At 26.1% G+C, this 16,297-nt stretch overlaps 1 protein-coding gene across 1 annotated transcript; it reads left to right on the top strand.

The window, feature by feature from the left end:
* Nucleotides 1-1,143: 1,143 nt before the first annotated feature.
* Nucleotides 1,144-8,597, top strand: Bma-sec-6 (Proable exocyst complex component Sec6, putative; the record flags this gene model as incomplete). The annotated part of the gene is made up of 19 exons (XM_043078517.1): nt 1,144-1,269; nt 1,634-1,746; nt 2,223-2,420; nt 2,631-2,715; nt 2,939-3,096; nt 3,465-3,635; nt 3,906-4,041; nt 4,283-4,356; nt 4,429-4,533; nt 4,711-4,777; nt 4,943-5,035; nt 5,102-5,195; nt 5,327-5,397; nt 5,486-5,715; nt 5,887-5,958; nt 6,496-6,648; nt 6,916-7,030; nt 7,286-7,458; nt 8,447-8,597. 19 exons carry the CDS (start codon nt 1,144-1,146, stop codon nt 8,595-8,597), a joined length of 2,385 nt encoding a protein of 794 aa, XP_042934451.1.
* Between the last annotated feature and the right edge of the window lie 7,700 nt (nt 8,598-16,297).

Raw genomic sequence — 16,297 nt, 5'->3', positions numbered from 1 at the left:
TAACCAAAAAGTGAAAATGCTAAGCTAGTAGAAAATAGAATAGTAAGTGTGGAGAATTAAAGATCGCAAAGATCTTCAAGAGAATATGTTAATTTGAGAGAAGCTAGAAATTGACATAAAAAGTGATTGTTAGATTTAAATGAGTATTATTAGTTACGTAAGGCACTAGTGGGTAATTTTAAATGGTGTGCGTGTCTGATTAGAGTTAGTGCTGTGGTAAGCGTGTAACTTGCCACGTACGTGAGAGGTAACTAGTATATTAAATATGCATAACTAATAGTAATTAATATATTCATAACTAATAGAAAGCATTTTTTTTGAGTTTACTAAGTGTTTACAAGTTTCAATCAGATTTTGTCATTAAATATCTAAAATTACTTTTCGATGTTAGAATTTTTATTAGTATTAAAATTGTTTTGTTTTTTGTTTCTTTTAAATTTATTAATAATTGTAAACTAATTATCATATTTCCAATCAAATAGTGCAAATAAAGTAAATTTTAAATATAATTAATAGGTTTAAAAAAAATTTCCGTAGAAATTCAAGTTTTATTTTGCAAGCAAATAATGTTTCAATCAAAAAAGTTATTAGCGTTATGTAAATATATTAATAAGAAAATGTAATAGATAATCATATTTTTCGTTTCTTTTGTTAAGCATTATAATGATTCGTCAATGATTTTCTTTTGTATTTCTAGCTTTGATAAATAAAATAGAAGAAAGAGGAAGAGAAAGTCATGGTGTTTTATGAATATTACACGGATTGAAGAATAATGGAAAGTGTTAATTATATTTAATTTAAAGTTTCTAATTATAGGAATTTTTATTTCATAATGTTTAATGTTTAAGTTTAATTATGAATTATATTTATAATTTAAAAAAGTTTAACGTGCAATGCATATGATGATATTGAATAAGATGATGAATAAGAGGATAAATTAACTGAGACAATGAGAGTAATTGTTGATGGATACGGAATAATTATCCTTTTGTCCCATACGTTTTCATTTCAGATTTAATTTTATCAAAGCGTGAAAAAAGGAGAAAAAAACGACATATTATTACCAGAAATAATTAAATCTTTTTTAATGAGATTTTTGAAAATGCTTTAAAACTTAATTATTTTCAGAAAAATAAATGTAATATGGATATAGATGCAATCGAAAAGGAAGCACATGCTGCAGCATTGGTGCAAGTTGCGCAAATGTTCCAAAGACCAGATCAACTGGAGAAATTGGACACATTTAAAAAAAGAGCTGATAGAAAAAAGGTCACTCTCGTCAATTTTGATGTCTTTTTTCCTGTCGAACAAATTTTAATATCAGTTGGATTTGTATAAAATAAGGCTGGATATTTTCCATACATTAATAAGACCACTAATTACGAAATGAAATTATTATTATTATTATTAACGCTGAAAATTAGTTACCTTTTGTGTTTTTCCGTTTCATTTCAAGATGAGAACTTTAATCAGTGATAGAGTTTTATGTCAATGATTCTATAGACATTTCCGCTTTTCTTTTTTTTTTTCTTCAAATAGTCATTCTATAGCTTGTGGCATTTATTATTTCTTTCATTAGCAATTAGGTTCATAAAATTGGAAAAAAAATAAAATAAAATGAAAAATATTTCAGACTGCTGTAGAAGCAATGCTTCGAACCGGCGTACAGTCTCAGTTAGAAGGCATACGAACAGCTATAGGGCATTTATCCACAACTGTTGAAGATATTAAAGAAGTTGAAACAAGGTGAGATCATTTACTTCAGGTTCAAAAACTTTCCACTTTGAAGTGTTACATTTCTTTTTTCTGGAACGAAAACTTTTTTCATTATGGAAAGAGATGATTTTTGTATGTACTTGTTGCCGCTATTAGATTTGTTCCGTCAACTTAAAGCTTTTTTTTTTCTTCTTCGTTTAAAATCGAAACATTATTATTTGGTTTTGCTTATTTCGATTGAACTCCTATTTAATGTGTTTTGCTATCCTACTACCTTGTTCATGTTATGTTTAGTGTACATTTGCCTCTTATCATATTGTGATATGCAGTGGGGTATCATATTGAGGCAATTAGCTAAGTGGTGTTGATTTAAAAAATTAAAGTATGTATGCGAAAAAAAAAAAAACTATTATGTTTGAATTTTATGTTAGTTTTTTAGTTTGAGTTTAATATTGTTTTCATTATCTTCAAACATATTTCTGTTAAAACTTCTTCTGTGTTTATAGTTTGCAGGAAATTTATACAGCATTACTGGCATTTCCTGAGTTAAAGCAGAAAATGGCAAAATTACGCGAAGCAAATGTGAAAAATAGTCAATATGCAACTTCAATAGGACATTTACAACATATTTACGAAATTAATGAAACAATCGAAAAAACACGCGAATATGTCCAGGATGGAAAATTGCTTCTGGCACATAAAAAGTTAATAGATTAGTGAACACATTCTTTTTCATTTTTTTTCCTCATAGTTAATTAAGAATATTTAACAGAAGCATTATAATTCCTTATTAGAATTAATATACAATTAATGTACCATTTACTTTTTCTTGTATTTTCTATTTTTCTCACTTCGCAGCAATTAGTGTAGTACTGATCACCATGATCGAGAAAAGCAAAAAATTTTTTTTACAGCATTATGGAAATGGAGCATGCACGTGATGATTTAATGTACGAAGTGCATAAGTTGCAACAGAGCAATGTTAACTATGAGAAAAATGCATGTTTTTGATCTGAAATTTCTTATTAATAATTATAGGAATCTGTTTTTATCTTTTATTTTCATATGTAATATGAGAAATGTTGGTTATGGTATAGCTGGACTAAGTATGAAGAAATTTGCTTGTTAAATAGAATGATGAAAATATCTTTTTATTTTCAATTTATATGTTTTTTTTCCAAAAATTATTACTAGAGAAAGAAAAAAAGATTCGTTTTTTCAGTTGTTAAAGACATATTTTTCGGATCTTGATAAAGTGATCCAAGAACTTGCGAAACAGTTATGGTACATCTGTTCTCGTTGCCTAGAAGCAGTACGTGGCACCGAACAGGGCCCGACGCAATTAGTTACTGCTCTTCGTATTATTGAACGCGAGGAGAGGTATCTGAAGCATTGGTTCTTATTTCTAATTTAAATTTTTGTTTGAATTAGAAATAGTTACTTCTAACAAGATATATCTTTTGTTGATTATGAAGTAATCGGTTTGCAAAATGAGCTCATTATTTCTAGGTATTTTTTTTTCTTTTAAATTGAGATCGGATTATTCCAGAATAATGGGTTTTATTTATCATTTTCTGTTTTATTCTGAGAGTTATAATTTTTAGAAGTTTTAATCATTATTTTGTTTGCCTTCAAATGTCAAATATTTTCCTGATATTGCTAATCATAGTAGTGGTTTCTAGTAAAACTTTTTTTTTTTTCTTTATTGCGTTCTCGTTATTTTGCATTATTTTCTGAAATAGTTTTAGGATCGATCAGTATTATATTGATCGACAGTCATCTACCAATGATTTTATGCCACCTGGTAGACCCCGTAAATGGCGTCAGAAATGTCTAGAAGTAATTGCTAGTACCGTTAAACAGCGAATCGAAGGTAATCAGTTAGAAGACCGATCTCTTAACAAACAATGGCTTGCTAGGTATTTTTTTTTCTTTTAAATTCAGATCGGATTATTCGAGAATAATGGGTTTTACTTATCATTTTCTGTTTTATTCTGAGAGTTATAATTTTTAAAAGTTTTAATCATTATTTTGTTTGCCTTCAAATGCCTTCAAATGACAAACAATTTCCTTTTTTTATTATTCTAGATTAAATACCTTAATTCACTAAATTTTTGATTGGACATTATAGTTATGCAGTGTTTTAGGTGTGTCAGATAACTATTTCATTTATAAAAAACTAATTTCAGATATTTAGAAGTTTGTCGCCTCGTATTAGTGGATGATTTATTGGTAGCGAAAAGTGCGGCCTCACCATGTTTTCCGCCATCTTACGAAATATATGACCGTTTTGTATCCATGTATCATAATCTTTTGTCGGGACGTGTTCGTTTTTTACTTTTGTCTCTTTTAAATTCTATTTATTTAAAACTATCCTTTTTCCATCTTTTATCCCGCAGCTGTGTTATTTTTACCTTATACAGTAAGTGCTTTTTATTTTATAATATTATCAAGAATTAAAAAATATAAATTAATTAAATGGGGAATTTAATTGAAGTGATTTGGTGATTTTGCTAGAAAGAAAAAAGTTCAGACTAAATCAACAAGTTCTATTTTCTTTTTTCAGCTTCGTGAAATCGCTTCAGATAAACTAGAAAAAAATGAACTTGTGCAGCTGCTTAGTTGGGTTAATTCTTACGCGTAAGTTTCAGTTGTTTTCTTTATTCTCATTTTCTATTCTTAAAACACATTCGTAATCATGAATTTTTTCAGAAGTGATCAAATTTTGGGAAATCCACGATTGCAAATTAATACAGCTGCTTTATTGGCTGATCATCCTCTTTTGCCTAAATTCACTGTTACCGAACTTTGTGATAGGTCAGCTATAACTTTGTTTTCTTTAGTGATGCGTTCTGATTAAATAGGAAGAAAATTTTTTTTTTTTTATAAAACCTTTTTTCATGAAGTTATTGATTTCGTTAAGTTATTGTTTCAACAGTAACTTAAAATGCATTTGGTCGAAAACCGAATCGAATGATCGTGTTATCTATTCAGATTCATTGAAATAACGCGACGAGATATGCATGAATGGTTGGAAAAAACTTTGATGCAAGAAAAAGACGTTAGTTTTTAACAAACTTATGGTAATCTAATTTTTGTGTAACTTGTTTTGCTTCATAAGTCGCTATACTTGATGAATGAAACTCTTGCTGACTGCTCGAGAATCCTTGAATCCCACTTAAATACGTGTTGTTGTTTTTATTTTTGTGTGATATTTCTATTTTAGGATTGGTACAAAGATGTACATCCAGAAGAGGAAAGATTGGGATATTTTTATACTCAATTACCAAGCATTCTTTTTGGAATGATTGAGGATACGGTAGGGCTTTTTTGTTTTAATTTTTGTTACTTCAATTTAGAATTTTAATATCAAATTCCTCTTCAGATTTCACTAACCAAAGAAATTTCCCATGATATCATACCAAATGTTGTGGAAGTTAGTGTCGATGAATTCCGTAATTTTGCAAACAAATATAAAGGTATCTTTTTTGCTGAGACATATTCTCTGTGCAATATTTTCTTATCCAAGTTATCACTTGACAAGTTATCAAATCAGTATTTATGTTTATGACATGTACCAAAATTTTTGATAAAACAGAAGTGTTTCTAGATGCTGCTACAGCTTATAAAAATAAACATTTCGGAAATCGCAGTCATTTCAAGGAGTTCACTGCTACAGTGGTAAATTTCTAAATTAAATCAATAATCTCATACATTTTCAAGATTACTACTATAATGTTCACTTGATTAATTTACTTTTTATTCATAGATTGCAATAGCCAATAATTTGGATATATGTACAGAATCGACAGAAAAATTAAAGCAACACATCAGACTAACAATGGAAGCAGATGTTTCACCATCTAATTTATCGAATGCTGACACTTCTGTTTCACTACAATCTAATAGAAGTTCATCTGTAATGGTTGTTTCAAGACAAGCACTACTTGATAAAATTGATCAGCTAAAAAAGCGTTGGAATATTGGAATGCAGTCTGCGTCAGCTTTTTAATTTCTTTTATGATGTGAAACCTTTCTTAATTGAGTTAGCAGTTTCAGTACGTTATTGCTCTAAGTTTGCTTTATTGATGATCTGTTAAATTCTTAACTTTAATTCTGTTATACTTCTTAATTTGTTTTTATCAAACCAAAATTGAATCTTTTTTTCAGTGTTGGTACCTTACTTGATGAAGTGAACGAAGACATTGCTCCACATCTCGCTGAAATCCTAACAAAAAAATGGTATCTTGTTTATTTATTGACTCGAATTGTTTAGGCACTGAATACAAAGATTTCGTAATAGTGATCTTATTTTCGCAATGAATTCTTAAAAGGTCTGCAGTTCTGGGAGTTATATAATCTAGTTTAGCTAACCCATCACTAATTATCGATTGTTTGAATCGCTTTACATCTTTTCTATATTTGCTCGCATTTGCATAAGACTTTCCACGTTTAAACAATGCCTAGCCTTTACTTATGATATATATATATATGTTGCGATTAGATCAGATATTGTAGAAAGATCACATTTTTACGCAACGTATTTTCTTGATATATCAATTAAGATATAAATGTAGCATAATTGTTATTAAAAAACATAGAAATATTGGATTATAAAATGCTGGAAATGACAAAAAAAAAAACCGAAAAACAAAAAAATTTTACTTGACACAACTTTATGAGATTTATGGACTCAGATAAATAATCACTTATTTTTGTTTTATTAATTTAGTTCATCTTCTAAGTGAAGTCAATGTCTTTCTATTTTCGAAATTTAAGGCTTGGTGGTTCGTCAGCTTTAGAGACGGTCTGTATGACAGTTGCAGATTATTACAGCGATCACAAGCATCTTCGACCACATATTAGATGTGCCTTACTAATGGAAATACAATACAAAATTATTGGTGAATATATGATTGGCATTGACAATAGGTAAGATTTTTATAGGAGTCTTTTTGTATAATTAAAATCAACAGGCAATTCAAAGGACGAAGTTGGTGCGCTGAAAATTTTGCTCAAAAAGCGATAGAAAATTTTTATTCCGTCCGTGATTTTCTTCCGTAGAAAATGGGGAAATTGGAATACCACATGTTTTTTATATTTTTTATTAGTCAGGTGTTCCAGTGACGAAATAAAGTGAATTTTGTACTATTTAGTGATTCTGTTATAATTTCTTGAATGCACTTTCTTAATTTTTAGACGATTATCATTTGCAAATTATGACGATCGTCATGGAGCATCTGAATTGTTGAAATCTGATGGTGAACGAATAGCTCAGCTTTTTTCAAAATTATTGAATGATGTTGATGTGACGGTATGTCATAGTATCTTTCTTTTAAAAGATATTTTGTTCTTTTCGTAAAAAATATTAATTATGTTGTTAGTCTGCGAGCACTTAAAGTGTTTTACTCAAAAACATATGACTTGGTCACTGGCTGAGATTGTAAGTATTTAAAAAGGTGACTAAAAAACAACTCAACAGTTACTCGTTTACTCATAAAACTGTTTTTGAATCTGACTTTAATGTTTTAAATTACTTGTATCACAAGTAAAATATCATTTATTGCAGTTTACCGACTTAACAGTAATTCTCACAGCAATGTCAGATGTGCTGAGTCTCAGGGATAAAAGTTTATTAGCTCTAGAAACAACAACACTAGTTCGCAAATTTCCCGACATACATGTGGAACTTCTCAGTGCCTTAATACAAACTCGTGAAGATATGGGGCGTGTGGAAGCAAGGTGAAGTTTTTTTTTGATTTTGCTTTTGGTTCTTGAAATTTTCTACTGTTGGAACAATGATTGGAACATTTTTCGCTAAAGATTTTTGTAACTATTTTTCCTTTTTTGAAAATATTTTTATCTTTCACTTTAATTCGCATATTTTCTACTTTTCTCTGTGTAATTCACTTTTCTTCCAATCTTTAACTTCTCAATGAATAATTGTACCCGTCTATAATTAAAATTATAATTCACCTCTTATTTGTATTTTGAAGATATTTATTTTATCAATTTTTTATGATTTTTTATAGCCATCCAAGATATTATTTAAACAACTGAAGAATGGTTTCATAGAAGTATACACTCACTGTAACTCTCTATTATATCGCTTTTTCTGAAAGGCCATTTTACTTTAATAATTTAAAATGCTGCTTTTATTAGAGGAATGATTTCGATTTGTTTCGGATTTCAACTTATTGGAACAAATATAGAATTCCCGCATGTTGATTTATCAAATGTGTAATATATCCGTTCCTATTATTTTTTTTTAATTTTTAAAATTTTTTAAATGGTTCAGTTTCCTTCCAACAGAACTATAGCTTTTTTAATAATACCTCTTTTTAGTAGTTCAAATTTGTGCTGTCTAATTCTTAATGTGAAATCTGTCTTTCCTGAAATCTACTACAGTTTAGTAAAACACTCCTGAAGAATCTTCTACTAAGCTGTTTGGAATGAAAATTCGAGAAAAAGAGCTGAAATTTATGTCATACTACAAATATAAACCAATAAGTAACTTTTGATTTGACAATGGTGATACAGCCGGCATTTGAACTTGTAACACTGACTAATAATCTATGTTGAAATGGTCAGGAATTTTCTATTTCAACTAAACAGCTAAAGTTGATCGTTTCCTTAAATTTGATTATTTCATAGTTATATTTTTTTAAAATAATTTTCTTTATTTGATATTGGGACATTTATAAAAGCGATTTTTTCCTTTATTTTACAGAGCAATGGCAGAAGATACAATTGGACATATGAAACATCATCCAAAAGGAGATGCCGTATTCGCTAAATTATTCCAGGCTTGCAAAGCGGGACCAAAACGAATATTCCGCCTAGAGGATACAATGGAGCATATGTTTGTTAAATTAATATAATTTATTGTAATTATATGTCGAGTGCAACTAATTATTTGTATGAATAATAATAAAGTTTGCATAATTGGAGATTTTATACCGATTCGTATAGTCGGTTGAGATTTTATGGTATTCCGACGTTGTTATGATCTCAATCCAGAATAAATGGTTTAGTTTACGAAAAGAAATATTAAGATCCAAATATGATATAATATCAGTTGCATTTATTCTAAGCTGGTATCAAAATGAGTTTTACTACTAATGGCTACTCAAGAAGTTGCATTTCCGAAAGTGGTTGAATCATTCAGTGCAACTGATTACATTGCCTTTGATATTAGAAATTTCAAATCCCTTCAAACTTGCCCATGTTTTAGCTTTGGCATAAAATTTCACGACAGTTTGTTAACTTTGCTTTATTAATTTCCAAACATCATTTTGTCACAAGAAGAAAAACGAGATAAAATATCGGCTAATGAAAATTCTGATAAGCGTCAAAGAAATTAGTTTCAGAAGGATAAAATTCTTAAAAGCATATAAAATTTAATGTTTAACAATTTGATTACGAGAAAAAGAAGAGAAAAATGTAACTATAGATAAGTTTAAAGGAATATATACGCCTGTAGAAAGATATTCGGACTTGTTGGAGTAGTCAGGTTATTGAGAAAATAAGTAATTAAGGCTTATTATGAATAAGTGGATGTATTTTAGAAAGAGCGAATTTTCAAAAAAAAAAAAAAAGGGTCGACTTAATGTTTCTATTTTGCTCTCTCACAAGCCTTGTTATTTTCCAGGATATCCTGAAAACATATTTAAACTTACTCTCATAACTGACTAAACTTCAACGCCTCCATGGCAGTGTGGCCGAGCAAGTTATAACTTTTTTCTTTTGTTTTTCAGCAGTTCTAGTCATTTCATTGTTTTATTAAATAAAAACAAAAAAAAAAAAAAAAAAATAAATTACAGAATGTAAATTTGTGTCGAAAAAAAAATTTCCCCGATGGAAGAATTTTTGTTTCTCAATTTCTTTTTTTTCACCTCAAAGCTACAATTATTTTGCTGAAAGAGAAAAAAAAATTGTTATAGTTAAAAAAAAAAGAAGGAAAAGAGAAAAGGAACAGGTAAATTAATTTTAAGTTTGTCTCACAGTGCTAATAAAATTCAAAAGTGAAGCTAAATATGAGTTAAAAGATCAGTGAAGAGTTTTTTTTTTTCTTGCCAAAATTTATTATAACATTTTTCTCAATAAATACACTCTTTCATTTAATTATCAATGTGTAACAATATAATAATAAAAGAAGAAAGCTTAGAGATAGAAAATTAAAAAAAGGAAAAAAAAAAACAAAATTAAGAAATGAGCGGGGAAAGGATAGGGAGAATGTTTAAGATGGATTTTTGTTTTAAAAACTATACACAACACCGGGAGAACATTCTCAAAGAAAGCATTCTCTCGGAATTGCTCAATCACTCGGTGCTTTTGAAAATAATCACTCGGAATTTTATTTTTCCACCACTCGGATTTCGCATTATTGTTTTTTTCTTCTGACCAGTTGAATTTCATTCGCTTTTTCAATAAATTTTCGTTTTTTTTCTTTCTTTTCTGAAATTAATAAAAATTTTTTTCTTTTCTTGAAAATTACATAAATTACTCACAAAAATTACTTCAATTATTTAATAATTCATCAAATTAAGAAAAATAAAAAAAAAAAAAGTAGATTTTTATTAATTAAACTGCTCCTTATTTTTGTTATATACTGAAATATTTATGAAATCATAAAATTTCACTAAAAAAATATTAAAGAAAGATCATATGAAATTATCTAATAAAATTAATGCTAAATCAAGCTATCAGCGATTACATTCTATGATAGTTCAGATGGATAAGTTTCACTGAAACAACTAACATTGCTATTATTATTAGTTTAATACTAATAACAAATAAAACAAAAAACAATATTTTAAGTTTTTATAAAAATTTAAATGCTAAAATTAATTAAGTACCACTGGTTCATGTATATTTGAAAAGCATTAAATATAGCGGCGCATTTTGAACATAATTTTAATTAGTATTGGCATGAGACAGATCAAAATATCGATAGCCGACAATAATAATAATGATTAGTTGCTAATAATTTTCATAATTTTTTTTTTTCGTTAACTTGATGACAAATTGATGGATATCCATTATAAAGCAATCAATTTTCATTTTTTTTTACCAGCAAGTTCAAGAATTTAATCGAAAAATTCTGAAAAAAAGAATTTGTAACATTAATAATAATTAATCATTCATTAATTATTTCGTATCGCTCATATAATGCTATAGCTACTAATGATAAATGAAAATTTAATAAAACAGATATGCAAATCTTCCGATTTTTTTTAAGAAAAAAGTGTTTGGAATGGAAAATTTTTTAGCCTAAATAATTACTCTAATATTAATTAAGTTTCTTTCTTCTTTTTCCTTTGTTTTAATACTAATAATGAAATAATACTAAGTAATAGAATACTAGTAATAAAATAATAATTTTAATACTAATAATAAAATTTCTTTTGTTTTAGTACTAATAATTAATACTAATAATTTTTTTTTTTAATGCTGCTAATGACAATGAAATGCGGAAATGAATAACGAGAAAAAAACATGAACAAAATTTTAATAACCCGTAACCTTTGAACTTGGGGCATTATGCAGTTTTGATAATACAATACAAATGTGAATAATCATGAAAAAATTACATGAAAATTTTGTTTTAAGAAAAATTTAATTACTAACTAAACAATAAGTTATATATAAATATGTAAATATTGTACAACTCAAATTTCTTAATTTAATTACACTATTATTTATATTTTTGCTATACTACTGATAATTGTTCAATAATAAAATTAATAATATTTACTTTTTTTAATTAATATTATTTTTAAAAAAAAGAAAAAAAAAGAAGTGATTTAAGCAATTTTGTACCAATATGAACAAGAAGGCGAGAGTAGAGTTCTATCCTTGTTGCTATTCGTTTGTCTTTTTTATTTCATTCCATTTAAAAGATTTGAATTAATAAAAAAAAATACTCAAATCTCCACTTCTACGCCAAATACTTTCATTACAAATTTATGCTATCTCGATTAACTCTACCATAAATACTTTTATCTCCCATTTACTTTTGCTGCTTTTATTTTTATCATAAGTAATTCCCTATAAATTTGACAAGAGAATATTAATAGCAGTTACAACTTTTTTTAGTTTTAGGAAAAAATATATTTAATTTTGAAAAATGATAAAATAATTTTGACATAAAATTTTTTCTCATAATTGCAAAAGATTGTACAGAATTATAATCCTATTGCATATGCTAAAAAATTCTCATATTTAGAAATGAAAATTAAAAAAAAAATTACTGTTTGAATAGAAATTTGAAATAATGATAATAATTAATTATAAGTAACATTACTGAATGATTTTTACTAATTATTTGGATTAGCTTTTTTCATCGCTATCGTATCCTACGAATTACTGCAACAGGTATCAATTAGCTAATCTTTGATAGATAGCAGGCAGCTGTGCTAGCAATAGTTAACTTTGCAAAATGAAAATACCATTTTACCGCATATTAATTTTTAACTATTAATTAAACTCAAATATTTTAGATTAATTAATTTTTATCATTTTATTAATGAATGATAGATACAAGCACAAATTAACTATTCAAAATTATACAGCATTCAAAAAAGAAAATAAAACATTAGTTATATTTTTTCATATTTAAGAATAATCTATACATAATTTTGAAAAAATAATGCAATTAAAAATTTTTTTTATTTACTGAATAATTAAATTTAACTGATTTTTTCTTACTCTTAAAACAACCAAACAAACAAACTTCATTTTAAAAATTAATTGAAATAAATTATAGTTAAAAAAGAAGAAAAATTAAAAATTGAGGATGAAAATTAGTGATTTTGCACTGTGCAAATAAATGAATAAACAAGAGACAATTAGTAGATTATGCTTATATGACTACGAAATTTCGACTAATTCTAAATTTAACAGCAAATTCAAAGTTGAAAATAATGTTAGTGTAAGAAATAAACAAGAAAACAAAAACAATAATTTAAAGCAAAAAAGAGAAAATTTACAATAATAACGAAGGAATGTAAAAAAAAGTAAGGAAAAAATTCTACGGATCTAATTATATTTAAATTTTTGTTCAAATAAGTTTTCATTCATTTCAGTTACTAAACAAATATATAAAATATTAAAGAAAAATTTTGAAATTTGCTGAATAAAACTGCTATATTTTTGTAACGAAAAAAAAAACAAATTAAATAAATTAATTGATTAAGTTAACAATTGCTTAATTTTTATTTTTTTATTTTTTATTGGTACATAGTTATTAGATAGCTGTATTAGCTGTAAATATTTTATTGAATTCGATGAAATTTATTAATATTTCCTTTTTTGGATGTGAAAATTCTTTTTAATCAACAAACAACTAAATAGATTTTCTTTTTTTTTTTTTTTTTTCAATTATGTTTTAAGAAATTGAACCATTCATTTCATTTACCAAAAAAAAAGATAGTAATTGAACAAATGATCAATATCAGTTAACTAATTATTTCGTCTTCCAAATTTCAAATTGCATGGACAATATAATTTGCAATATGAAACAATATTTATAAGTTTTTTTAAATAAAAAATTCTATTCAATTTATATTAAAATTTTCTTTTTTCTTTGATTTGATTAGAAATACAAAAAATTATAATGAATAATTTTATTGCTAAATTTTTCTCCTCTTATTTTTTAATTTTTTGGTAAGACAATAAAATGTAAATATTGATACTGTAGATTATTATTATTATTATTGACAAGATAGTAATTTAGATTGCTGATTGCCAGATATTTAGCAAAGATCACTTACTAATAATAGGATTAATGAAACAGCCACCTTGCATTACTGAATTCTGTTACTGATGACAAAATCAGATTTCAGATAAACAATTCAATACGTGATGAAATTGGATTCTATTACAGACAAGAAAGGATCATTTTCTTTTCTGGAAGTAATTCCCATAGTTGCGGTATCTTTTATCAAATATTACTGTAGCAATATTCATCTTTTTAGAAATATTAAATTTTAAAATTTATTTCACTTTTTTTTTAATTTGAAAATTTTAATAAAATTATAAGCATTCAATGTTACTCAATGTATTCGAAATTTTTTTTTCTTCTAGCATTTCTAAAACAAAAATTAAAATAAACATTGTTATTACTTATTTCTTTAAAATTATACAATAAATTTCATATATTGGAAAGTAATTTAATAAAGAAATATATAATTTAATTCGATGACTACACAAAAAAAAGAGCTCAGAATAAAATTGTTGATAAGAATGCAAAATAAAAAAAAAAGGTAATGTGGTGATAATAACAACTAAAAGAAACTATTTTAATAAATCAAAAAAAAAAAAAAAAAATCAAATTTTAGATGAAAATTAAAAATTGGTCAAAATTTTTTGAATGAACAATTTTCAACGTAAGCAATAAAAATGATATTTTGATTGCTTACGCAATTGTAATATGATGCAAAATGGAACGGAGTTGAATGAACGATGTTTGCTCGAAATGACCGATTTATTGGCCTCTTTTTCTTTTTCTTTGTACACTCTCGGACACTCACTTTAAAATGGAGCATACATTTTCGAAAATTAAAATATCCCTAGTAGTGTTACAGTGATTTAAATACTTATCAGCTGACACATATATCTATTCTCTTAAAAATAAAATTATCAAATTATTTTGTTGAAATATAAACAGTATATTTGAAAATGAACTTTATAAATGCATTTAAACTGACTGTTATTTTTTATTAAATCATTAATCTAATGTATATAATTAATTTATATTACATTGATCTTTGTTTGTGATAAAACATAAAGTATGAACAATTTACATAGATGATTTACATTAATTATTTTGAAATATATTTAACTATTTATTCGTACGGCAATAATTTCTAAAATAATACCACAAAAAGTAAAGCCGAAAATAATAATGTAAATTCTACAAATCATTATAATATTATCATTACCAATCCTAAATGAGTAATAATTAGACTTTCATTATTATTATTATTAATATTATTATTAATTATTATTATTAGTATTAATAATGATATTTGCAGCTTCTATTGCTTAATTTCATTAACAGCAAAGCTAATTTGAATTAGCTGAAAATGAAGAATAATAAAGTTAATAGAAAAATCACTGAGAAGATGGATGATCACTGTTAATGAAAACGGAAATAATCGCCATCTATCTTAGTTTTTAATTTTTTTTTTTGATCAAAAAAATGAAAAGAAAACTCGAACAAAGAGTGCATCAGTTTGTACCACTCTCCTTCTTCACACCAAATATTTTCATATTTATTTAGTATCTGTCGTTGTATTTATTTATAAACACATATATATGTACGTCCGTCTGTACGCATATTATACGTTGATATAACCTGTCTTTTCCTTAAAAATGGCAAAAAGAGTTTAATTTTGATCTGAGTTATTAATTCATTGGAGCGTAAGTGCAATATTCAAAAAGAATGAAATTTACTACTAAAATTTAAATTTGAAAATTTTTAAATGCAATCAATAGTAAAAATAATAAAAACAACAACAAAATAATAACAATAATAACAATAGTAATCCCAATAATAAGAGCAATACTAATTAATATAATAATAATAATAATATAATAATGATAATAATAGCTATATAGTAAAATTTGAAATGATTATATTGAAGGGAAGCATTATAGATGATCGATGGCGCAAATGGTGACGAATGAGTGGAAGGAAATGAATTGAACAGTGAGAAGCTGACTGAACATTTTCTCTATGGATTCCTATTTTATATAACTTTTATTATTATTAATACTACTACTACTACTGCATTCTCTAGAGAAGGAATATACTACGCATATATAAATATAAACATAGACAAACACACACACACACACACACATACACAGATACGCACACACAGACACACGCTGAACATACATGATGACCATCGCAACACTGACCAGCAGTGCTTGTTATTTAAATCATTCGAAATTTCTTGAATTCGGTTTTTAGATCAGAAAATAAATATGCGAAAATGTGAAAGTGAGAAAGAAATATGAAAGTGGGAAGTTTATGAATTAGAAAAAAGTAACTTTATGGATTCAAATTGATTTCAAGAGAATTTGCTATTACAAGACCTGATATTACGAAGAGTATCTGAATTAGGAGATAAATAAGGTATATTGAAATGTAGTAGATAGATATTAATTATTTCATACAATAAAAAAAAGGAATAGAAGTTTAAAGCAATGTACAAAGCGTTATATTTAATATTGATATCAATTTTCTTTTATATGTGCAAATCATTATTATAGCATTTAAAATAACAAAAAAAGATAGGAATATTCAAAATTAGCACATGAATTATTTCATTCCATTATTTAACATTTCATTTTCGCATTTAATTCTATTTCTGTATTTTAACAGAACATTAATTTCATCAGTGCTTCATTTTGCTTTTTAAAACAATGAAAAATGCAAAAAAATAGTAATTTACTGCTAATTTTTATCAATAAAACTCAATTCTTAAACTAGAAATTTATATGTGTGCAGATGTGAGTTTCATTTTTCATATATGTTTGATTAACGTTGAGATGAATAGTTGCATACTTG

Source organism: Brugia malayi (assembly GCF_000002995.4).
Source record: "Brugia malayi strain FR3 genome assembly, contig: Bm_v4_Chr2_contig_001, whole genome shotgun sequence".
Lineage (NCBI taxonomy): Eukaryota > Metazoa > Nematoda > Chromadorea > Rhabditida > Onchocercidae > Brugia > Brugia malayi.
Note: the sequence above shows the minus strand (reverse complement) of the source record. Positions and strands in the feature narration are given on the sequence as shown.